This window comes from Equus asinus, chromosome 22, assembly GCF_041296235.1.
Source record: "Equus asinus isolate D_3611 breed Donkey chromosome 22, EquAss-T2T_v2, whole genome shotgun sequence".
Taxonomy (NCBI): Eukaryota; Metazoa; Chordata; class Mammalia; order Perissodactyla; family Equidae; genus Equus; species Equus asinus.
The window spans coordinates 43,256,814-43,284,217 of NC_091811.1; the positions used below are offsets into that span (position 1 = coordinate 43,256,814).

A 27,404-nucleotide genomic window follows, 5' to 3' on the forward strand; every position below is an offset into this window, starting at 1 on the left:
AGCTCAGGGCCAGTCTGCCTCAGCAAAAAGAGGAAGATGGGCAGGAGTTAGCTCAGGGCTAATCTTCCTCAAAAAAAAAAAAAAAAAAAGAAAAAGAAAACTACAATATTTCAATATTTCAAAAGATAACTGTGTGATTATGGATAACTACATTATAGATAGCAAAATAATACGGAAGTCTCTATATCTTGTTTTATGCTAAGGCTCTTGTAAAATGGAAATAATCAAGATGAGCTGATACTCTTAACAATATACTACATTCCTTCTTTTTACAAAAATTTTTCAGGAATGCTTACTCTTACGTCTAAAATTTCTCTATGATATACAACTAACAAAGTAATTTAAAAAATCTGTCAACTCATAGGTTTCAAAGAATAATTATTCTAACATGTTCTGAGAAAACTGTATAATTAATAATGTTTTATACCATAATATAAAAGCTTACAAAAGGACACACACAAACATATAACAAAAAAAATCTACAAGTGCCTAATATTTTATAAAATTCAACAAACCAGCAATTTTCGCCTTTTCTGAAGGCCATATATTAAAAAAAGTCATCAATATTTTAGTAAAGTTTTATCTATTTAAAGAGAACTCTTCACACACGTATAGATATCTTATGATGATGATTAGATGTGAAAAGGTCTATACTGCTATCTCAGCATTCCTTCATATTCCCCAAAGCTATTATATTAAATTCTAAATGACTTTTCCTAAACCAAATGTGGCATCTGGATACGCTTATTATCTCTGAATAATATTATAACCAGCTTTGTTACTTAGGAGTATAGCTGTGAAATATTAGCAAACTAACCCTGGTCGAGAATCCCATCTGGCCTGTGCTCACCAAGAGGAACCCACTGCCTTACATTCCTCATCATCCAAGACACATTCTGAGATGCTCCCATCCTACTATATTTAAAATTAAACCCTTGCAATACTCACAGTGTGTGTGTGTGTGTGTGTGTGTGTGTGTGTGTGTATATATAACTTTTACCTTTTTTTCTACACTTAACCAGAACCAGCCATATCCTACATATATATATGTATGTATAAAACAAGAGGCTGGTGGTCTAGTGGTTAAGATTCTGCACTCTCACTGCCATGGTCCAGGTTTGCTTCCTGTTCAGGGAACCACACCACCTGTCTATCGCTTGTCATCCTGTGGTGGCTGAGTGTTGCTGTGAAGTTGAAAGTTATGCGACGGTATTTCAAATACCAGCAGGGTCACCCATGGTGGACAGGTTTTAGCAGAGCTTTCAGACTAAGACAGACTGAAAAGAAGGATTTGGCTACCCACTTCCAAAAATCTGGCCATGAAAACCCTATGAATAGGAGTGGAGCACTGTCTGACAGCGCTGGAAGGTGAGAGGATGGCGCAGAAAGATTAGGCAGGCTTCCACTCTGCTCTACACAGGGTCACTGGGAGTCAGAATTGATTCACGGCACTAACAACAACAAAATTATCTCCCAGAAAACCTAGCACATTGTTCAAAATGATGTAGATGGTTAACCAATTCCTCTGACTAGTAAATGGCTCCTACTATGGAAAGAGGCAAGTTAGGATAGAAGGGTTAGCTAGTGGTAGAGAGTACTATACCAGAGATATCGTTGTATTCCCTAACCTCTATCCTGATGAGAACTGGGGCACAAAGCTGAAAATTGAATTGAACAATACAGCAAAATATATCCTGGCTCCTCCTTTCCTTTAAGAAAGCATCTGGTCAATGACCATTTATAAACACAGTACATTCATCCATTGCTAAATGACAGGGATGCATTCTGAGAAATGCATCATTATACAATTGTCAGTGTGAATATCACAGAGTATACTTACATAATCCTAGATGGTATAGCCTACTACGCACCTAGGCTGTATGGTACTAATCTTATAGGACCCGTGTTGCATATGCAGTCCGTCATTGACTAAAATGTCAAATGCGGCACATGAGTGCATAGTTGAGTACTAAAGAGCTCTGGGGTGAAGTCCAGGCTCCGAATCCCAGCTATATTGATCACTGCTCTAAGACATCAGGCAAAATACTTCAATGAGCTCTGGCTTCCTTATCTTCCTTATGCATAGTAATCAAACCAACCACATAAAGGTACCATGAGGATTAAACAAAATCATTTGTGTATAGCTTTCTGGCACACAAACACAACCGAATAGACCTTAGCTATCATTAGAATGCCTACTAAATGCCAGGTACTAGGCCAAAAGCTAGCGACAGATGACTAAAGGAAACCCAGTTCCTGTTCTCATTAGCTGATCTAACTAACAAGCAGACCTAACAACCTCAGTATTAAGCCCTTCAGTGCTTTGTATAAAATCTTTTGCAAGCACACAAAGGTAGCTCAAATATAGAAAAACCACAAGCCTGAGAGAACATTAAGGGTGATTTTGAAACATAAAACAAAATTAAATCTTATCTAATCCATCTTGATTTTATGCACAGGGTTTCTGATTGGGATATCTAGCACTGGGATGGCCGATATAGAGCTGCAAAGCGGGTAATTTTCGAGGGTAAGAATTGAGGGTTGTGCACGACCTCTGATGTTTGCCTTGGAAGATCAACTTGTTTCCAGGTGCGTGAATTTCCTTCTTTCTGTTCCTGGAAAATGATGATCTTCAGTTACCCATAACAGCTTGGAGAGTCTTGAGGAAGCAGGAGGTTCCCTTTTATGTAAAGAAGCCAATGACAAAGAAATGGAGCTCTCTCCCACCCGGCTGCCACATTCCCCCTAGTTCAGGAGCCTTCAGAGTGCTTAAGTATGCAGGAACGTATCCCAGCTACGGCTGCGCAAAAATGTCCTGGTAGCTTTCAGCACCTCTGATTGCCTGTACGTGAGTAAACTGTTCTCAAGTGATACACATTACAGCTTATAAGAAGAGTCCATGATTGATGAACAACAGAGCATTCTCCAAAGAGTGTCATGGCACTATCATATTTCTGTATTCTATTTTAATTTGGCAATCCACAGTTCTGATTCGGCCATGAGGCTGCATTTAAAAGTCAAATACCTGCATTGAAGTAACCCTGACTGAGCATATCACATATGCTAGTAATCCTTCTATGTGTGTTTTAAACATTCTAGCTAAGGGAAAAGGAAAAATTAAAGTTAAATTACTATATCATAATTGAGAATGAAATTTGATGTGCCAATAGACTAATTCAAATAACAGCTAAAGTAATGTTGAAATCAACTTTTCAATAAGGTAAAGCCACTTAATCTAAATGACAATAAATATTGCATAGAAATAAAACAAAAGTGCTAACAAATAAAAACGTCAACTCAGAAGCATCAAGGGATGTTAGTAACTAGTTTGAGCTCCAGTGCTGTCACGATTTACTGACATTTGTAGGGCAACAGACACTTCTCAACATTTTTCATATTCCTTTAAAATCTATACCATAGGAACATGCCTTAATGAGTCTATACTGTTAAGGTTTCCGAACATTAAAAAAACCCTATCACTCTCTGTATCAGCTGAATTGAAAATGAAAAGCAAAAAGAATCCTAGACATCCATAATTAGAACCTTTTTACTCTATTGATTCTGACAGGAAGACTTTTTCATCGTGTAGTGCAGTCTTTTCTGATAAAGCTATTGTTTTCCACTCTTGTCCAGTGGTTCCAGTAAGGCTGACCCCTCCAACCTGTCCTCCAGGGGTAGGCCTATGGCCCAGATCTCCCCAGTCAGGAGTACCACATCTTCCTAAAAAGTAAGAGATTGGTGTTTGGTGTTGGCCTGTGTCCCTAGCCAGAGCCATGAGTACCAGTTTCAGGACTAAGGTTCTTTGCTTTAACTCTTGGGAAAGAGTTGTCCTGGTAAGGTATTCTTTCTGCGGTAATGTAAAGGAAGGCTAGCTTAGAAATGGGGAAGGGGAGAGAAGAAACAGAGTCCCAGTGACATCATTTGAGCCCTGGAGAATCAAGATATCCCCAGACATTTCACTTACACAGGATAATAAATTTCTTCTGGCTTTTCTTTAGCTTAGTTAGCTTTCCGTCATGCAAAACAGAAAGTCAAGCCTATTGCTACTTGTATTGCCAATCTTTTTTCTCTAGTATTTTCCAGTACTGACTCTATTCTAGATAAGTCAGTCTTGTCACTGTCCTCAAAAATAAAAAAAATAAAGGAAGCAGAATTGCAAACAGGGGCTCAAACAGATACTTGTATGCCGAAGTTCACTACAGCACTAGTTATGATAAGCAAAAGGTGGCAACAAATCAAGTGTCCAATGGATGAATGGTAATCAAAACGCAGTATATCCATACAATGGAATATTATTCAGCCATAAAAAGTAATGAAGTTCTGATACATGCTATAATAAAAATAAGCCTCGAAAATATTATGCTAAATCAAATGAGTCAGACACAAAGGGACAAATACTAATCCCACTTATATGAAATACCTAGAATAGGCAAATTCATAAAAACAGAAAATAAGCTAGACATTATCAGGGGCGGAGGGGCAAGGCGAATGGGGAGTTATTGCTTCATGGGTACAGATTTCTGTTTGGGGTAATGAAAGTTCTGGCAAGAGATAGTGAAGATGGTTGTACAACATTGTGAATATAATTAATGCCACCGAATTGTACATTTAAAAATGACAAATTTTGTTAGATATATTTTACCACAATAAAAAAATGTGAAAAAATAATAAAAGAAGCAAAAATGGAAAAACTACAAACAATGAAAAAACTTTCCAAATTTCTTAGTACCTCAACACCAATTCTGTCTCCCTCAGCACACTCTTATGAGGCAAAATTAGCACATCTGCATCCTTTTCCATAAAAACATAAGACATATAACGTATTATACAAATGTGAGAAAAGAATTAGAACCAAAAACAGGCAACTGATTTCATTTCTCCACTAAAGCTATAATAATTCTATTTTTCTTGAAGGCTTTTACACTTAAAGCTCCAAAATTAGCTGTATTGAATATAGCTTATCAAGGTAAACAGCAGAAACAAAATAGAATGAAAGTGTTATGTCAAAATGACTTTCCTTTATTTCTCTTCTTAATATGTTAATAATGTACGTACACTCTTAAACAAATGTAAGTGATGTTTATACAAAATATCCTACAGTTTTTGACTGTTAGAAAATCTAAAATATTCTTGAAAATAAAATTACTAAACTTGCTAAAATGAATATCTTTACCAAATTCAAGCAGATCTTGAATAAGAGATCTCCGGGTTTTTTTGTTTTTTTTTTTTGTCAGTAAGATATGTGGGAAGCTGAATTAGTCACTTAGCACGTTAAAAGACCTTCACCTTTTTCTGACTCCACATAAATACTAATTATGAAGAGCAAGTGTCTTTGCTCATCTATGTTAATGCATTGTAGACAATCTGCCCAGGTCTGTTCCTTTAAAACTATTCTTCAACATTTATTAATATCACCATACCTATTAGGGAATGTGATATCACGTGAATGAATAAGTCAGCTGTCCTCTATATGTAGATATATTATTTGCATTTTTAATATACACCTAAAACAAGTCAGAAAGTAATAAGATGAGCTGAATGAATGCATTTTAATTCAGTCTTTCAACTTCTCTCATTTATCTTTTGCCAGTGAATATCATTCTCTTAAAAAAGTAGCCATAGTAACACATTTCAAAGACTTCATTTCCTTCTACCAGTTGTGCATATCTAATGACAATATATTAATACTTTTCATTTGTATATTTAAAAAAATTAAAGAATTTTTTTTAATGAGGGTAAAGAAATACTCAAAAGCCTACAAATTATGGTTCAGAAATTTTATAATTTTTCATGGCTTAATAACTTTTATATAAATTATTTTCATTTTTACTATCAAAAAAAAAATACAACTACCTAATAATACTAGTCCCCTACATCACTTCTCAGCCATTTCTGAGGTCAGTGCCACATACTTTCATTTGGTATTTACTTCTATATTTGTCCATATGTTGATGCTCTTTGATAAAAAGTTTTCAACAATTCCTATTAATTACCTCCCTTAAAGGTAAGGATTTAGCTCCCTGTTACTACCCCTTACCCACACAAGCTCCCTTCTCGTCCTTCTATCCTCCCAAGACTATCATACTGTAATTTCAGTTATGTCAATATTCAGTGTTTCCAATATCTCAAATACGTTAACGCTACGGGCCGCTGAGTCTTAACATTGTACTATTATCACTATCCCTTTCCTATACAATCACTCCCACCCATAGAAAGAATGATTGTCTTTGTTTTTGTTCTGTTTGCTTAATTTTCTATGTACTTATCACTAATTCAACCTCAAATTCTTTGCCAGTCATCTAAAACCATAACCTTTACTCATCAAGAATTTTATTATTTTCATTTTCCTCAAGAAGAGTCTTCAGAAACCTACCAAATTTCAGAGGTTTTCTGCCATTATTTCTTCAAATTCTTTTTTCTGCTCCATTATCTCATTCCTCTCCATCTGGGACTCCATTTGCCCATGTGTTGGGCATTTTCAAATTGTCTCATGATCTGAGGCTCTCTTCATTTAAAAAAAAAATCTTTTTCTCTCTCTTCTTCAGATTTGATGATTTTTATTGTCTTCATTCACTATTAAGGCCATCCAGCAAATTTTTTACTTCTGGAATTGTATTTTTCAGTTGTAAAATGTGCATTTGGTTCTTCTTTATAGTTTCTATTTCTTTCTTGAGATTCCCTATCTTTTCATTCATTGAAAACATATTATCCTCTATCTCTCTGTGCATAGCTATAATAGGTGCTTTAAAATTGTAATCGAATGAGTCCAATATCTAGGTCATTCTTAGGCTGCCTACGAAACATTAATGAAAACAAAACAAAAATAACCATTGCTTTAGAAAAGCTGCTTTTTAATTAGATTCTTATCATGCAGGATTCAATGATTTAACAAAATCAAATGCATATTTCTTTCTCTCATAAAAACACAGAAAGATGAATGATAAACTAAATTGAATGTGAAAATAGTCTGTTTAAAGCATTTAAAACCAAATCAGCTAATATCACATTTAAATCACTTATCAATCATTTACCAATCTTTTCTCGTAGCATAGAGTTTAATGTAATATAAATAATTTTCCTGTTTTTAGTTATCCATATTAATTTCTTTAGTGGCTCTTGCCTAGCTGTTAGGACATGCTATGTAGTCCTTCATAAAAAAGACAGATTTCAAAATAAAAATGAGGTCTATTGTTTCATCTGGGCCTAGATTTGGTGACTTTTTTTCCCCCTGAGGAAGATTTGGCCTGAGCTAACATCTTTGCCAGTCTTCATCTATTTTGTATGTGGGCTGCCGCCATGGCATGGCCACTGACAAGAGGTGTAGGTCTGCACCTGGGGACCAAACTCAGGCCACCAAAGCAGAGCATGCTGAACTTAACCACTAGGCCACAGGGCCAGCCCCTGGTGAACTTCTTTATTTGGCTGATTAAATACTTATAACCTGAAACAAAAGTTGTCTGGAATTTGTTGATGAGAACTCAATGTTCAGAACGTTAAAAGTGGAAGAAAAAAATGTCCCTCAAAACATAACAAATTCTTCCTAAATTATTAAAATATGTGAATAATAGTATTCTTTGTATTTAAATAACTCTTTTCTCTCAAAGACAGGAAATATTTTACGAAAGAGTGAATGATAACTACGGAGGACATGAATAATATTCCTTTAGTCAGTTTTTAAGAACATGTAAATCTCAGGTTTAGTGGCTTGGAAAGAACCAAAGGCATATGTTACAACAAGTGCTCTCAGGAAACATTATAGGAACTTTCATTGTGAGAAATTTAAAAAATTCAAACAGATTTATATGGTTCTGACATTTACAAAAATGGGAGCAGAAACATGAATTGCATGCTCAGCATCCTATAACGAACGAGTGAAACGTGCAACACTGTGTTGCAAACTGCTCTTTAGTATTTTGGTATATCTCTCACTGGTATTTTAACAGCCAGGTCATTATTTTCATAGGTAAAAAAACTATCTTTATAATCTTATAAATTGAATATAGCTCTAACTTTAAATGTAAATATTCTTTAGGGGTTTCATTCATAGAGAAAATCTCTTCCTGATACTATCTGATGGAGAAAAGCTGCTCAGTGGATACAGCAATGTATCAAAGTGTCGTTACATAATTAACAGTACCTGCAGAACCAAAGCATTTATAGTTTGTTCACATATAAATGGACCAGTAACAGACTTTGCACTAAAATGCACTAAGCATTTTAAACAGATGAGATTCTCGTCAGCCAAAAGTCTATAGTCCATATATCATTATCAAATGGCCTGGTGAGTCCAGTAATAACGTTTCTCTCCCATTCTCCTTATGAAATGCTCCACTACATTTTGTGCATTTTATAGAATTTTTAAAAATGCAAAACTTCTCAAATTTACTGTTACCTTTGATCCCTGACACCAAAATACTTGCGGAGTTTAAGATTTTCTTCTAGATGTAGAATAACAATAAAAGGACAAAGTAAACAAACTGAATATTGGTGAGTCATGTGAATTAAAATGTTTCCTAAAAAGAGCATAAATATATTAATCAAAGTATATCCTTGGATTTTTTCTCCCCCAAATGTCATTTAAAATACAAAACCTTATATATGTAACAATACAAGTTCAGGATTTCATGCTCTGTTAAAGTTAATAAAGTGTTTAACACTTCAAATAGCATATTCATTTTATGTGGCCTACATTTACTTAGAATTTATCTTTCTTAAAACAATAAAATATCAAACAAGAAAAGAATATTTCATTTGCTATGGTTACCCTCAAAGCTGATTTTCAAAACCAGTGTTTATGTAATGCTATAGTAACTTAGCTAAATCTGGTTTATTTCATATTCAAAGACTTATTTTAAGGGACATTTAGAATAGCTAAAGGATATGCTTTGATTAATTTGAGAAATTTATTAAGCTTCACTACTTTCAAAGCACTATGCTAGACATACAAAACATGTTTGCTTTATTTCAACATTTACTGAGCTCCTATGGAAGGCAGGAATACAAAGATAAATGGTACATATCCTAGAAGTCCCTGAAACACAAATTAAATGAATTAACTCAGGTAAATTGAACACACAAACATTCAATAAAAGTATAAATTAAATCATATGTGTAATTATAAGCTTAGTATCAAATGTATATGTTGTTGAAAATGAATTAAACTTCCAGTAACAAGAGCCTAGTATATATTGAAGAGTTTGTTACTTCATTTGGATTCTTCCCTATAGCAACATTACCTCTAAAAGGGAAAAAAAGGCTTTGCCTGAATAACATCTTCTATTTCAAAAATCAAAAAACGTTAGATATTTCATACATCAGAAAAAATTTTAATTTCAGAGCACTAATATTTGATATGCTTTGAGCCAATCTTTGCTTACTAGATTGGGTAAAAAATCTTGCTCTTACTCATCTTAGAGGAGTCTATAAAGTCAATCCACGATACTTCTAATATGTAAATTTACTGATTTGATTTGAAAGCCTGCCAGTCCTCCATTCATGCTCTGATTGCACTTTCTTGTGAGTGGTGGGACCAAGAGTGCTTCTTTTAATAAATGAGGAAAAGAAAAAATAGAGCCAAAAATGCTAGATACTGATGCATTTTGAAGATTAAAATGTTAAAGTTTTTGAAGATACTAAGTGTAGAACTAATTTTTAAAAATAAATAACACTTTTTTTTATTTCAGAGAAGCATTTCAATTATGAACTTGACTACATCTTGCCTCCTGAATATTTTTAAATAACTTACAAAAGACCTCCAGTTAAACTCGGCAGCTTCATTTCCTCACCCTCTGCACTAAAATGACTATAATGTAATTAGCTTTTTAAAATACGCAAGGATAAGGAGCAGGAGACTAGAAGTTTTGGACAATGGAAAGAGGATAGACAAGTAGTAACTTGCTTAAAACAGCAGAACACACAGGGGGACGCTAGCAAGGAACAAGATGATTTACATGACAGAACTCTGGACAGGTCCAAGAACTGGAGGTACCAGGTATTTCAGACACTGACTGAAAACAAGAGGACTGGTTGAAAATCTTTATAACAATCAGTTGGAGCACCCTCCCCTCCCCGCCAGATCTCTTACCCTACCCACATCCAGAGAGGACACAGAGGTTTAATGTCTAGAGACAGTGAACGACCAAGCTTGCAGACTTGAGGACAGCAGATACAATGAAGGCCAGCTGGAAGGCATGCTCTGAAAATGAAAGTCTATGGCCTTAAAAATTCTAAGGGAGAACAACCATCAAGTCTGGAGACAGAAAAAAAATTTTCATGGTCTCGAATTTTTTTACATCCCATTGAGCTTTTCGCAGGCAACTACTGCAGAATAAGAACGACCAAAAGGAAGGAGTAAGCCTAAAAAGAGGACATGGGATCTAGCAAACAGGGAGGGTAACCAGAAAAGAAGGGAAGAGAATTCCTACAGCTATGTGACAGCACCCAGAACCAAGGCGAGCGGGATAACAGAGGCGCCAGGAGGAAGGTCTGCAAGAAAGGTGAGAGGTGATGAAGCAGAATCACAAGGCTGGATTTCTTGATGTTTCTAATTAGGTTTAACCATAAAGAGAGGGGGTTTACAGTTCCGGTGAAGAGTGCACAGAAAGGACTAAGGAGGGGTACACTGAACATGGAGTAAATTAAGGAAGGAGGCAATTCTTTACTATGGGGAGAAAAAAACATTGGTACAAATGTACTGGTCAGTTCACCAGGTCAGGCTCCGGCGCAGAGAGCAAGGTGAGGAAGGATGGAGGGTACGTAGCACAGCAGTGAGGTACACGCATTCACAGTGCACTGAGCTGCTCAGTTGGAAACAGTATTTCTGGAATGATGAAAACATGAATAATGATGAAAACCGTGAATATCAATTAACCCAAAGACTTGAGATATAACTATAAGGTGGGGGAGAAGGGGCATGTGTGAATGTAAATGGGGAGGCTGGTGGCTGAAGAAGTATGTCATCTTCCATATGGAAAATCAATATAGAATTTCAAAAATTGAAATCAATAAAAATTATATAAATATTATTTATTTAGATATACAAATGTTAATACAGAAAGAAATATCTAAAAGAAGTGAAAGCAATTGCCCCTGGAGACTAGAACCTGAGGTAGAGGAAGAGAGGGACAGGGACAATTGCCTTCCAAGATAAAATCTATACTACCTTTACTTCTGTATATGTAATACTATGATAAAAATTAAACTGAAAATAAAAAAATATAAATAACCTTAAAACAAGACTGTAACTTTTTGTAATCCACCACATAATGACCCAATTTCAACTGTACAGTCTCTTGTTTATTGAAAAAAGCCCTTAAAATCAGCAAAATAGGAACATTTGTTTCACTGTGCTGATTGTAGAAATAATTTGAATTATCAACAAATAGATCCATATTAGAGATAATCATTTACATACAAACATACAACTTATTAACAAGTGATCCATGGGAAGATCTTATGCCCTCTTCATCTCTTAACAGTTGCTGTCAGAACACTATAAAGATCATCTACTTCCTTCCTCCCCTACCAGGGGCAAGATGAACACCCTACTATGACCAGAGTTCTCATCACTAGAACCAGCTGCCCTTGCTGATGCCTTTGCTGTTGCCACTCCCTCTCCTGTGCGCCTATTCACCTGCTGATAGGGTCTAGCACTTACCTACACCCACACCTGTACCAGCACCTTGAGAAGCCTGGGCCTCCTGAGCATCTGTGCTCTTTGATTCCACTCCCATCTGGAGCTGGTGCTATGGCAGTTCCAGGCTGGGGGGAAATACACTTGAATTGTAACTTGGAAGTTTTGCCATAACAGCAATAATATGATCGTTTCAATATTTCAGATACGGTAAGGCATAAGGGAATTTTGTGTACCAGCTTAACATAGCCACACAGTTCCCATTGAGAAATAATTCTCAATTTCCAACTGAACTTTAAATCTGTAGAAAACAGCCAATTAGTAAGTTAGAGGCAGACTCTGTAAAGATTAATGAAAGAAAGACGGTCCCACAAAACAAACAGCCAGAATATAAATACCTACAATTGTAAATACTTACCCAAATTGACCTGTTTGCATTTTGTCCTAATTACATTATAGTTCTAATTTATTGTATATAACACTATGGTATGGATGTCCATTCATGGAGTCCTCGTTTTCTTACTCATGTAGCTATTCTTTTCTTTTCTTTTCTGATTGTTGCAAAGTTTCACCTCACTGAACTGCAAACAGACCCCGCACAATATAATTTGGCAATCTAGTTCATTCATTTCCTAGAAGAGGTGAAAAGATAAACCCAAAGGCTATATAAACATCTGTTGTCCATGATGTTTTCAGTTCTATGTTTTAATGGAATGAGTGGTATACAAGGGTGATTTTGATTTTACTATATACTCCTCCGGTACTTCTCCAACTGGGAGGCTTGCCAATCCAGAGTTTCAGGTAAAGAAGAAAACAGAAAAGAGATTTCTCAGTTGTTTAATCAGCATACTAAGGATTTGGAAAAGTCAGGCACTTCAAAGAAAGGCAGAGCGCAATATTACTGCATTTCCTTTCTCGACTATTGCAGCAAGATAACCCCCAAAACACTTAGTTCTCCAGCCTTCAAAATTTCAGCAAGACTTTACTATAAAGAAATAGCAATGGGCACATGATCATCAATGACACTGTCTGGTTCTGAAGAAGGGAAATAGAACAAGCATTTGTCTACATTTCCAATGCAACCAATATTTTCTGAGTGCCTACTGTGTTCTGGGAACAATTCAAAGGTGAACACAACAGATGAGTGCTCTGTTCTAATGAGCTTAATAAACAAGTAAACAAAGAGGAGAATTTTAGGCAGTGATAAATAGTATAAAGAAAATATGATCTTTTCTTCAGTGAGTGAGAGGTGACAGTGATAGGTGGCTATTTTGAATAGAGTCAAGGTCTATCTGAGATGGTGACATTTAAATTTAGACAAGAACCAGCCACAGGGAAGATCCAGGGTAAGATCTTCCCAGGCAGAAGGAAAAGCGACTGCAAAGTCTCTAAGGTAGGGACAGACTTGGAGAGTGTGAGAAACAGATAGAAGAAAAGAAACAAAGCTGCTGTGGCTGAGCCTTAGTGAATGGTGGGGTGAGTGGTAGGAGACGAGGATGGTGGACAGATAGGGGCCAGATGGGTAGAGTCTGTGGACCATGGTGAAGAGCTGGGTTGACTTTACGTGTGATGGAGAGCTACCAGAAGTTTCTGAGTAGTGGAGAGTTAAGATCTTATTTATATTTTTCAAAGGCCATTCTGGCTGCTCTATGGAGAACGGCTTATGGAGGTAAACATTGAAACAGGAAGACCAGGTAGGAGATTGGCTAATGCAATAAACAAGCCAGAAGAAATGAAGTCTAGGATGGCTGGTAGTAGTGGAGATGAAGATAAAGGGAAAGATATTTGCTATGTGATAGAGCTGAAGTTCCCAAACTTTCTTGCTTCATGGACCCCTTAGTGTCTCAGTAATTTTTTTCGCAGCACCTCTAAGGCAAAACAAATACTTAATGGTTCTGTTTATTATGGTAAAAACTACTTAATAGTAGTAGCCTGAGCATGTCAGTGTTTCCCTCACAAATTTAAAATATCCCACAGCTCCCCTGTGAGGAGTGTCTCATGTCTCTGCATGGTTTGGGAATCCCGGTTTTAGAGCTAAGACTTACTGGAGAACCGGATGTGAGGAGTAAGAAGAAAAGAAAACTGAAGATGATTCCTGGATATGGGGCCTTAGAAACTAGATAGATGATAGTGCCACCCACTGAGATGGGGAAGAACGAGGGAAAACACAACCACCCTGAAAGATAGGTTCTACCCCTTTTGCAAATAAGAAAGCTGAGACTTAGACTGGCCATGTAAAGTTACTCGAAGTAGCACGCCTAGTCAGGAAACATGATAAAATTTGACTCCAGGTCTGTCTGATGCCAAATAAAATCGTACTATAATAAATAATACAGTGCTATGAGTTAGTCACGTTAGAGTACCTTAAAGATATCTCATTTAATTCTAACATTACTGGATAGATCTAATTTCAAAGTCAGCTATAACATACTCCCTCTTAGACAAAAGTGATTGCAAGGTGTTGGCAAATGGGACTCTCATCCACTTAGCCTCAAAAAACTTTTTTAAGAAATGTGAAATGAAGGCCTTGGGGGTGAAAAATGTAACTGAACATTTTACAAAGGTCCATAGCTAATGTTGTAATGACTAGACTTTTATTTCTATTCCTGAAATCAGAGCAATCTAATTGTCTGCCCTCATCTTGACCCAGCCCTGAACAGGACATACATGGGGAAAGTTCCAAGGAGAATACTAATTGAATGTTGATTCCTTAGGGCAGGTGGCACAATCTCAACATCCTTGATGGGGCCTGACCACAGGGAGTAGCAAGGGATGTGGGAACTGAAGCGGACACGCTCTAAAAGGCAATGCAGTCTCCTGAAATCTGGACTTTAATGTGAAATTTAACAGGTGCAAACATTCTGCACTTTCTAAAGAAAACATGCCTAGGGGCTAAATTTAGTCTTTTCAAATAGTCCTAGATACATGATTAAATTCTCAAATATACTTATGATAAGTGGCTGAGGGGAGAACCTTAAGGAAGTTGAAGAAGACCATTAGAAGTCTAGTAAGAGGCTGTTAATTCTATGCAGGAAACTAAAGTTCAAACCGCATAGTTAAATCTACTTTATATGTTTTCTATTTTCAAGTAGTGTGTGTTTTTACAGAAATGGAAATAGGAGCACCTTATATTTAGTGCTGTATATTTTAATCTGCCCAGTAAAAAATAATCTTATCCAAATAAATGAAGATGTCCCAGCAAGAGACACTGTTCATTTTTCTCCTTGCCATGAATGACATGTCATTAGACTATCTGTCTTGCATTGAGCAGCTTAATAGCATTTCAAATCCTGCAATTCTATCAGCCACAGGAAGCATAATCACAAACTTGAATACAAGTCACTAACTTAGCTATTCAGTTGCCCTGAGAAGGAACCAAGAGATCTGACTTGCAGAATTTCTGTCATGGGGTCTTCAGTGTTGAAACCTAAACGAAACTTAAAGAGTATCTATTCAATGTTATAAATCACTGGAAATGTCGTTATAGCTTGTCACTAATTCTAAAGATCAGGACTCATTTGGCAGTGGTTTTGAAAGATCCTGCCCTCAAATCTTGAATTCTGTGGCTTTTGTTTTCCTGAGGTCATATCTGCAAACTAGTTAGGGAAGACACTTACAGTCAGAAGAAGACAGATCCAATTCTAACACCATGCTATGACCCTGCTACGTGAAGAAAACCAAACCAAAACAGTCAGTAGTAACAAAAATCTAGCTGGCTCTCATTGGGGAGTACTGTAAGGGGGGCAATTTTATTATTTGCATGGTCTTTTCAAAGAAACAGATAAATCTGCAGTTATAATAAAGCATAATAACTGTTATGACAGATAACTCTACTCAGAATGCTACCGGAGGCCACGGAGGATCATCTAAATTAGCCCACGGGTGCAGGGAGCTGGCATGGGACCTGAGTTTGGCGGTCTTTTAGGGTAAGCTGGATATTTCAGCTAGGAGAAAGGTCTGTAGGAAGGCACCGAGGTTGGAATGGCTTCAATCATTGCCAGAACTCCAGGACATTCTGTACAGCAGGAGGCAGAGCATGTGGGAAGTGGCTGGACAGGGGATAGTGCAGAGGTGGACAAAAGTCAGGCCATGAAGGGCTCCAGACTCTGAGCTCCTCTGAAAGCTGTAGGAACCATTAAATGATTTTAAGTCAAGATAGGATATGATTTGATTTTGTTTCAGAAAGTTCACAGGCAGAGATAAGAAGGAAAAACTGAGGGAGGTTAGATTTAAGGCAGAAAAATCCTCTGCGCATCTCCTCCTACAGTGTTGCCCAGCCCTCTGGCCTCTGGCTTGGGCTAAGGTAGGCCCACTTTGATTTTCCTCTCTTAGGAAGTAGGAATTGGGACAATTCCAGTCTATCCATTGTGGATGCTTAAACTTAGAAGTACTTCCAAGGTTATGGTGTCAGAGTGTGACCACGCATGAACAAAACCAGAGGAAGATCTCAAAGAGAAAGAGGGAAGAGGATGCACACAGCCAGAGACAAACAAGGACCAAATACCATGTGGACACAGAGGCTGAGAAGTGACTCTCCAGTTTCCAGTTTAGCCCCTTGCCAAGCCCAGCTGCACTTCCTGCCTTCAGCCCCGGGCCGTTATTGTAAACTCCCTTATTTTCTTAAGCTAGGTTTGAGCGGGATTCTGTTACTTGCAAATACAATGAACCCTGACTAAAGCAGGGCCTGAACTTAGACAGATAATGAAAATGAAGAGAAGGAGGAGGATATGAGATGTCAAGGAAGTAAAATGGAAGGAAATTGTAACTGGCTAGATTTGGATGTGTTGGCTCCCCAGCTAGTCTTGGGCACCTACTGGTCATACCCCTCACTGAGATGGGAATTATAAAAGGAGGGCAGAATTGGTGGGAAATGATAGGGATTCAGTTTGGAACATGTAGAGATTGATGAGAGTAGGATATCCAAGTAAAAATGTCCAGCAGTTGGATATGGCTGTGCATCCCAGAGGAGTTCTGATAGGGAAGTGTAGATTAGGTCATCTCCAACATGGAGATGGCTATTGAAACCATGGGAGTAGATGAAATCTCCCAGCAGAATTTAAGTCAAGGTCTGGGGAGCACCAACGTTAAGGTGCAAATTGAGTAAGAAAAGCCATGAAGGAGATTCAAGACAAAATGCTGTGATGAGCCAATACGGGAAAATTTTTTAAGAACCATGGCCAAGTGAGGAGAGCCCGGGTAACAGACTTTTTGAGAGGACAACAAACGTGAGTGTGGAAAGAAGAGAACCAAACTCCCCAACATCCTCTGAGTATCTCCTACATGGCAGGCATTTTACTGCCTCATTCCATCTTCAAAGCAACTTTTCAAGACAAGTGACAGCATATCCTTTGAAGATAAGGGGAAAAGACCAAAGTTCCCTGGAGATGGGCTAAGTCATATTGTGTATCTCTAGCCCCTGGCAGAGTGCCTTCCACCTATTTGTTTAAAGAATGAATTAAGAAGTGAACATTCCTACAATTTTATAAAAGGCTACCCAGAATTAATCGGACTGTTTACTCTCAAATTTACGTATGATTTGGCGGGCAAGGTTCTACTGTTATCAACACAGCAAGCCTATTTTCAGTGCACAATCCTGGATTTCATGCTGCTATTTCAACTCATTAACAGCATTTCTATTTATCTTTCAGTAAAACACCTGAGTCAGAGAAAGGGTAGGCAAAGAAATCATGTTTTCATGTTACCAAAGATGTCCTAGGGAACCCAAAATCTTCGTTGATGATACTTTACAAACCATGGAGATAAATTTCCACTAAGTACCACAGAACCTTAAATTCATATCTGATTCAGAAAGCACACCAAAAGGACTGGACAATCTTTTGATGTAAACCACAAGTCACGCTACATAGAGAATACTTAGCCACAGATCCCTTATCTCCTAAGGAGGCATTATTAGCTCTTATCGTTCAAAGGTCATTGAGGTCTTTTCTCCCTGACTTAAACTTAAGATGAAAAGAAATCACTTAATACCGAAGTGGACAACACTCCTACCACATCTGTAAGTTACTTAAAGAAAAACACTATTAAGATTCCTTTCTATATTTTGAAAATAGATGCAGGAAAGAAGGTATTATAACAATTTTGTGTCTAAAAAGGATGCCTCAAATCCTGGAGTGATGGGTGTGGGACAAAGAGGATGGGTTAACTGTGGAATGTCCTTGCTTTCCACAAAGCCCTGTGGATTTCTATACTACAATACACAGTGAGCAAAAGGGAAGCTAATTAACATGGACTCAGTTCTTCCCATGGGCCCGAACCATATATGCCATTTCACTTAATCACCATAAGAATTACGGGAGGTATTATTCCTGATTTCCAGATCACCGAGGCTCTAAGAAGTTAAGGAGCTTGTTGGGTCTTACACAGCCAGCAAGTGTGATGGGTTTGGATTCAAATTCAGATCTAACACCAAAGGTTGTGTTAATATTTGATGTATCATGTTTCCACCCAGACAAAAACTCTATAGAAAGGAGTTTTTAAAAATATAATAAAAAATCATTTATATGTGCCCTCTTCACGTTCCAGGAAGAATTAGTCCCACATTTTTGTGTGTTCCTACAGCATATTAATTTGGTTCTTATAATGCCATACTGTAATTGTGCCTATCTGCTCAGATAGAATACAGACTTCTCAAAGACAAGAATTATAGTTTCCTTTTTTGTGTGTGTGTGTGAGGAAGACTGGTCCTGAGCTAACATCTGTGCCAATCTTCCCCTATTTTTTGTATATGGGATGCCATCACAGCATGGCTTAATGAGCGGTGCCTACATCCACACCTGGGATCCAAACCCATGAACCCTGGGCTGCTGAAGAGGAGCGTGTGAACTTCAATACCACGTCACTGGGCTGGCACCAAGTTTCCAAATATTTGAAGTTTTATCAACAATATAGTAAATGTTAGTTGAAGGAATAAATAAATGAACACTTTAGGAGATAGAATTTTAAGATTCCTGTGATAGGACAAAATTATTTGTAAATTATACAAAGAAAACAAAAGATTATAATATTCAAGAAAACATACACTCATCATTTCTTATGTAACTTCAATTTTATTGCTTACTTTCTACAGGGTTAGTGACTTTTTTTCACTAAAAATGAATTTGCTATATCCATGAAAGGTATTAAGAAAGTTCATGTCCATATCATGTAAATTTATTTTTACACATATTCGAAGATGCAGGATTTTAAACAGATGCTCTTAATGCCCTGCCCCATATGCTCTCAGCCCCTCTCTGAATTCCCTTGCAGGTGTCACAGAAACTCACCACAGAATCTGACACTTTCTAGTTAAACTTCCTGCCTTAGAGTTCTGGCTCCATAGAAGATTGTCGAGGGAAGCCCAGAAGGACTGTGCTGACCACCTGCAGGGGCAACCCTCATGTTGAGGGACTAGGGATCATGAATAAATACCCCTGGAACAGTTCTGAAGCACATTCTACACTATTCCTCAGCAGGATTGAGCTAATTGCTTACTCAGATAACCTGCTTACCAGTGCCACCTTTACTGCATTCCCCGCCTACCACACTTCCCCATTTTCTTACTCATGCTTCTTGGTATCATCCCCCAAAATCATCTGCATCCAAGTCTTTGTCTTAGGATCTGTTCTGGGGAACCCAAACAAAGACAGGTGTCCAAAATATACATAGGGAAATGGAAAGTAATGAGGAGCACCCTGACGGTTCCACTTCGAAGTCATTCTGTTCAGAGCCTCACCTGGTGAGAATGATGCTGTGTTTTGTATGTTAGGATAGTGATCTCTCTGCACCAAAAATGGCTTTAGACTCCAGAGGTAGAAGATGCATCCTTTCCCTTGTATTCTATATCTACAGGATTTGAGAGGCCAGTGAAGTTCACTAGGCTTGAGTGTACCCTTACAACATTACGGAAGCCAAGGAAAGTTCTTTCATGTCAGATTATAGGTCTGCTACACAATCTTGGGATAGAGAGGCACAAAGAACCTTAACCAAGATCATCCTTCTTCAAAGATACTGTTGGTAAATAAATATGTAGTCTTAACATATAAGAAGCTAAGCATCTAGGATAATGATCGGCATTTAGGATAATGCTTAGCATGTGGTAAGCATTTAATAAATCTTTCAAAATTTATGTGAACAAAATAGATTTTTCTTTTTAGACTAGAATGATCTCCTAGAGTCTGATAGCTTTTTGTCCAAGAAAGGTTTAAAGTATTTCAAACACAATGTTTTAGCTTCCACATCTATTTGAAACTCCATTTTTCCTCATGCAAATGAACATTAAAGTCCATCTACTTCACTTTACAGGTAATTAGAATGAAGGCAATTAACTGGCATGCTCAAAGTCCCACGGTGGAGACAGACCTTGAAACTAATTCTCCTGATTCCTGGGTCAATATTCTTCCAAGAACATTAAACTCCTCTTTAAAAGAGTGAACCATGGACCTAAACATTTTCTCATCAATTCAGTGACTTTCATCCAATGAACACAAATGACTAAAATACACTCATCTTGAAACACTCCAATGAGATAAACATATTATCTTTCAATAGCTTTTTGGATTATGTTCAGAGCCTTACTGAGGAGGCAGAGAGAGGAGAAAGACTCACATTACTGAGCTGGTGCTTTGGTCCATTCACCCTGCCTGCTGAAGATTTCAGACAGCAAAACCTCCCCTCTGGTTCAGATTTACAACATGAGAGCACATGAATCCTTATTCTTTTCTTCTTATTTTCTGTCACATTTATTTTTCTCTACATTTAGCACCATCTGGCCATGCCTGCTTGTTGTGCCATGTTTCCTGATTGCATGGTAATTTTTTATACTAGGAGAGCTTGTTGAGGATAAAATACGAGAATGGAACAGATTCAGACATATCGCACTTAGGAAATTAAATTAATTAAATATGATTAACAAATATAAATGACTCATCCAACCATCAAACTGGCTTGCCAGGAGCTCTAGATCAGGACTTAACTGGGTACCAGCAGATTAAAGAATTTGATGAGTTTTATGATTCTTGAGATGGATGCAATTTCATGAGCATACAGTCATTTTAGATTTTTATCCTTGGATGGTATTGTATTCCACTAACTTTGACTTTTCACCTTACATTACTCCCAAACAAGCTTTAAACAGTCAGCTCTGGGCATTTTGGGCGATCTGCAACTAGAGGGTAGCCCAGGTGATCTGGAGTCAGAAAATCAGGGTTCCACCCTCAGCTCTAAAACTGATTAGTTCTGTGTGTGACAGTGACAAGTCACATAACTCATTAAGCACGAGATTGCCTAGCTGGAGAATTAAAAGAAGGACTGTCCTGCCTACTTGACAGGATTTTTATGACGATCAGGAGAGATCATGTGTGTTAAAATATTTTATAGTGTTATATATGTAAAACAGTAAAAATCTCTGTTATTATCATGGCAACAACAAATAATTACACCATTAGAGGGGCTAACAGTTTTATCCTATTTTTTTATTTTCCGTTAATATGTATTGACTTAATACATGGTAGAGTGGCACCTGGTATTTAATGCTCAACAAATGATAGCTATTAACATTATTATTACCCGGGCACGTTTTTCAAAGGTCTTTATTATGTAAATACAATGGAAGAAGTAATCTCCTGGGGATATGAGTAAAGCAGTTACAGAAGTAAGAATAATCTGCCTATCCAATTTAATTGCCCATTTCCCACCCATGCTTTTAATAGAAAAGGGAAGAGTAATAAGAGATGAATCTGGGAGTATTAATCTAAAAGAAGAGTAGCTTCAAAGCATAGGACTAGAACAGAGTGTCCAAAAGAAGTTTATTCCCCTACAATCCTTTTTACCTGAAGCCGACTCAAAAGCTTAAAATTCTGGATTTCCTTCTTCTCTTTACTATTGATTTTCTGTGTAACCTTAAAATGAGCCACGTAACCACTTGGTCCTCCCAGATAAAAATCTGATACCGTCCACCTGTCCAAAGTGGATTGATTATATGTTTATCAGAATATATCACAATATAGTTTATCAAACCCTGGTATTTTCTTTCTCTTTCTCTTTCTCCCTATCTACCTACCTAATTATTCACACACACATTTTGGTTGTAATAATAATAATGTGGAAAGGGTCCATTTGTTAATATCTATCAGATAAAATTCCTTAGATAGAAAATAGAAAATTATTGACATTATAACTAGGTTTAGAATAGATCACCATGGGAATTTAAGAGAGTTTTCTTCATGTTAATTATCATTATCTTCATCTATCACTCCTCTCCCCTTTATTTTGACACATGTGGAAATGTTTTATTGGTCTCTGAGATACAGTACAATAATATCAACACTTTTCTATCAGGAAAGCTAGTACTCCATTTGGTCTGTTCTTTCTCTCTTGTGAATAGAGAATAATCTATTCAGCTGTGTGTTTAAAATTATTCAGTGATTAGAACTATATTAGAAAATCATCTCTTCTAAAAGTTAAATGTCATGTTTGAAGTACGTAATGGTTTTAAGAAGTTAGAAGTCCTCTGTTCGATAGGATAGAGGATGATAAGGTATGAGTTAGGATATAAACATGAGTTATCATACACTGAAAGATACTTAGATATATACATACACTATATATATATTTTTTTTTTGATGGTAGAGGATGAGAAAATCAAATATTCCAAGAAGAAAATCTATTTCCTTGACTGAGATGGGATATTAAATAGGTCAAGGAGATAGAAATAAAGATGCTATGAGGAAGAAGAGAGAAAACTAAACATGGTAAGATTATGTAACACGATTTTAAGGACAATTTATCTTTCAATATTTTTCCATATGACCTTTCTATGAACTTTTCTTAGTAAGAAATAGAATTCAAAATACCTCATATTTCAGGTTCACACACACTTTGGGGTGAAAGATGGATTTTATAAAAACATTTCAACTTCTACAGATATTAGGTTTGGGTTGTGGATATAGCAGAGCACTACCTATTTTATTTCCCATTTCAAAGGGAAGAAGCTGGAAACAAAGAGGAAGAGTAATGAAATATACATCATGAAATATCCACAAAAACAGAACTCTAAATTAACAAAATAACATGTTTTAAAATAAAAAATATAGAATCAATATTTTCTACTAAAAACAACAGAAAATAAACTACTAGGCACCAATTAAGAGATTACTTTAAACTAGAAGAAACAAAATTTATGATAGTATTTAGTGAATCTTAAGAATAATGGAAAAAGATACATACACATGCACACACACACAAATACAGACTAGAGGGAGTAGAAGAAAACACATTATATGAGAACCCTAGATTAGCCATTTTCCACCCAGATAATGACAGTAGTGCAATCTATTACAATGAAATTGATTTACACTAAGTTTTATGGGCTTAAATTATGAATGTCTGAAATTGCGAACTATGAATAATCAACAGCTACTTAGCATAGGTATCATATCATTTAAACACCTAAACCTCTAACCTCCAGACATTAATGTCATATTAATTTCTTCAGGGAATTGACTAGCTGTTTTGCATCATGTAGACACAACCTAAATTTAACCATCATTTACCTTATTCTTACTACTTTCTAGGATTAATACTCAACTGCACACAAAAGCTGTATGACATTACCTATATCATGTACAGTCTGTGACAGGCAAAGCACATTAATGACTACTCATAAAGCTTAAGGAATCTCAGGCTCTTTATACTCACATCACCTGATCTCACTGTGGAAAGACAGGATTTGAAGAGATGAACGCTTTATTAAAATTTGAAAACCTTAATCAGCACATTTTACACTAGATATCACAAATGGACTATGATAATCCTTTCAACTAGGAACACACTGGCCTCAACCACTATCCATCAATTAGTGTTCGCTCTGTCCGTGATCCCTGTTTTATAGGGACACAAAAAAGTACAACAAAAATTCATTTTCTATGTTTTTAAACTTATCAAATTTAAATGCCTAGAAAAGGTCAGAACCACCAAAAAAGATTTTCAGAAACACAACACATTTTAAATTAGGTTGATAAACTAGATATTCACATAAGGCTATTCCTGCACTGCATTATTTGAAAGCTTGGTACTAGCCTGGTTACATTTCCATACCATCACCACACTGAGGACAGTGGACGCATCTCAGAACAGTCATGATGTGCCACATCCAGAAAACGAACAAACAAACATGCTGGGCACTATGCCAACAGATGGCCCTAAGAGACGTGATAAAGGTGAGGACAAATGAACGTAAATGTTAGAGGGAAGGAGGAGAGAACCAAACATTAAAAATGTACTCCAGGAAGTTGTAATCTAACAAGGATTATGACTAAAGTCAACTTCATAAAGGGTGTGGATGGATTTAAAGTAGAGATTCTTAACAAATCTTGATTTAAGGGCCAGCCCCGTGGCCGAGTGGCTAAGTTCGCACGCTCTACTTCGGAGGCCCAGGGTTTCACCAGTTCAGATCCTGGGCGCGGACATAGCACACCGCTCATCAGGCCATGCTGAGGTGGCGTCCCACATAGCACAACCAGAGGCACTCACAACTAGAATATACAACTATATACTGGGTGGGCTTTGGGGAGAAGAAAAAAAAAAAACAAATCTTGATTTAATCTAATGGGTCATTGGGCCCTCATCATTATTTTTAATCACTATTTTAACCAATTCACTCTTCTCAAATTATCACTAGATAATTCATTGTATCCCAAGTAATTTTAAAGGAACATATCAAGAGTCCCAAAAAATGGTCTACCAGGTAAAATTTAATTTTACACAGTTTGTATTTTTCTAAACAATAATTATAACCACAGGTAGAGGAAAATGCTTCTAAGACTTAATAGCTTTTCACCCAACAACCAGTTTCTCAGAGAAACTCAAAGCTTTTCTCTAACTCACATTCTTTTACCTAGGATTGTAACAGTCTACTCTGTGGAGGATTGGAACAGTCCTGTACAGCCCTATCACAATTGAAATTCTATATTAAACTGTGAGTTTATTCAACGTGTGTTTCCTCCTCCAGCCTGTATACTCTGTGAGGCCAAGGATCATGTCTACCTTATTCATTGCTGTGTATCTAGTACAAAATAGCCCACGAAAAATGCATTTAATATTGAATGAACGAAACACAGTGGAACCCTACTGTTCACCCTGCTCCACTCCCAACACACATACAACTTTGGGGATTACTCTGCAAACTAAAAAACAGGGAACTTTTGTGTCTTCCCCACTTCTCTGCTCACACTACATCTCTAGTCCACTGTACTCTGGTTGTATAAACATACTTCTATTAATGTTATCACACTACATCATAACTGACCGACCCACAAGGAAATGAACTAGTTATCTGTGTGCCCATTTATCTCTGACAATGCCAGGTGATTCTCTTTTTTTCTGGTGAGGAAGATTGTTGCTGAACTAACATCTGTGGCAATCTCCCTCTATTTTGTTACATGGGACGCCACCACAGCATGGCTTGATGAGTGGTGTGCAGGTCTGCAACCAGGATCTGAACTGGTGAACCCTGGGCCGCCAAAGTGGAGTGTGCAAACTTAACCATTGTGCCACCAGGCTGGCTGCCAGGTGACTTCCTTTTGGTTTACTTTCTAACCAGCATCAAGAAATGACTTATGAAAATGATAACATTCATTAGCTCAAAATATAAGGAAGTAATGGATGGCTTAAAAAAGAAATTGTATGAAATCAAATAAAGCCAACAATTACAACAAACAAAATAAATCACCTCCTTGTTACGAACTGATAGGATTAAAAAAAATTGTAAAGTCAAGTAACTTCCAAAAGGAGAATCCTACACATTTAATAACAAAGCACCAAGAGTCCTATTCTTTTTCCCATGTAAAATAATTCCTTCACAATCTTTTCAGTAAAAAGCCAGAAAGAAATACATACATGATGGTGTTAATGCCTGAGAGCTGTTGGAACATTTGTAGGCCACAACCCACAATTAAAGCTCGGCGAGTTGGGGGGTAACTCAGCATTCTGCAGATCACAGGTCCAGCTTTTTTAAAAAAGAAAGAAAAAGAAGGACACATCTATTATTTTTAGCTCCCATAGTAATTATTCCCATAAGGATAAATTTCCCCAAATCTCCGTGAAATCAACATGACTGGGCATTTTAAAATAGAACATATTACTTTTACAGAAATCTGGGCACAATATATTTTTTAAAACAGATAGTACATATTTGAGTTTAAACTGTAAAAGCAACAAGAGAATTCAAGGTAAAGCAATTTATGGATACTAGGAAGTCCAATATAAGAGTAACTGTCAGAAATTTTTCTTCCTTAACTCCCTACAAGCTGTACGAACCACTCTTTGTTCTTCCACTTCCTTGGCAATTAATTATTATTTAAAATCCACTCAGTGTGGGACAACTTACAAAGTCACTGGCAAAATTGCTTTAATCAACGAAAAGAATGGTATTCATTAAAAAACAAAGAAGGAACAGAATTCATTCCAGTTTATCTGAATAAAGTAACAAAATTCATCCCAATCTATTCAACTAAAGTTAAGGATTTGGGCATTACACCAGACTTGGCTATGGCTACAATGGATATTATTAATAAAAGTTACCAAACAGTTACTAAAAGAAAAAAAACTTAATGTCTTTTTATATAGGTATATATATACGTGTGTGTGTATATATACATATATATCGAGTACTATTTCTAGTATTTCTGGATTTTGAAAAGTTTCCTAAGTAGTATTCAATGGTCATTTCAAAACATAAATGGGCTTTCAAAATGGTGCAGATGCGTTCGTTTCTATATCAGAACTCTAGATCAATTCTGGACAGCTATAGATTTGAACTTCTGAGGCCTTAAGTAAGATGACTAACTTTACTAACGGCTGTTGTCTGGGCATAATTACTGAAAGCGCCCCTTCTGTCCTCAGAAGTACTTCAATGACACCTTCACCTTAGCCTTAGGAGGCATTCTACAGAGTGTCCTTATGGGGCCAGAGTTGACTCCTAGGACCTATCGTATTCCTGCTGTCAGAAGAGATAACTTGGGATCACTGGAATATTAATTGCTTAAGAAGAGGCATTTTTCCTGGAGGCCAAGTTTCATTAATGAGCCCTAAGCCAAGTCAAGTAAAGTAAAATCCAGGGAAGTTCCATTTCAGAAATCTTTTGGAAATTTAATATTCCAGTTCACAGAAGTGGAATAGAATATGCTGTTGTCTCAGCAATTAAAGTTAATATGGGATTTCAAGCCAGGGCATTAATTAGAACCGAACATTATAGGGGTGAAAATATTCATTTCTACATGGGTGATTATAATTGCACAAAGACATGATTTACTGCAAATGGTTTTGTACCTAAATAGTAAGACAGGAAGACAGGAAGAGATAGAGAAGCATTGATGGCCATTCAGAGCTCACTGCAGTGACAACCCACTTAGAAAGCAGGCTGAGAGTATTATAAATGTCAAATTGCTTTAGATTCAAGTAAAGCAGTATTAAAACCTAGTGTATCAGAAAGGATGTGTGAAATAGGTAGATTTTGAGAACTTTACTGTGACAATTTTGAAATATATCTGGATCAACTGTCTGAATATGCCAGGCTCATGTACAAATTTAGATATCTACAAATGAACCACAAAATAAGGAACATACACAGCATCATATAAACATCTACTACTTCCATAAATCAAAAAATTCAAATAAAAAAGATTATCAGGAGGCCAGCCCTGTGGCCAAGTGGTTAAGTTCATGCACTCCGCTTCGGTGGCCCAGGGTTTTGCTAGTTCGGATCCTGGGTGCGGAC

General features: G+C 36.8%; 1 protein-coding gene across 1 annotated transcript in view; it reads right to left on the reverse strand.

Annotated features, from left to right (window-relative positions):
* SLC2A13 (solute carrier family 2 member 13) overlaps window positions 1-27,404 on the reverse strand; it is a 332,721-nt gene that overhangs the window by 163,053 nt on the left and 142,264 nt on the right. Inside the window, exon 4 of the mRNA XM_070494235.1 lies at window positions 25,526-25,634. Within this exon, the coding sequence (XP_070350336.1) occupies window positions 25,526-25,634 (109 nt within the window). The remainder of the gene's footprint in view (window positions 1-25,525; window positions 25,635-27,404) is intronic.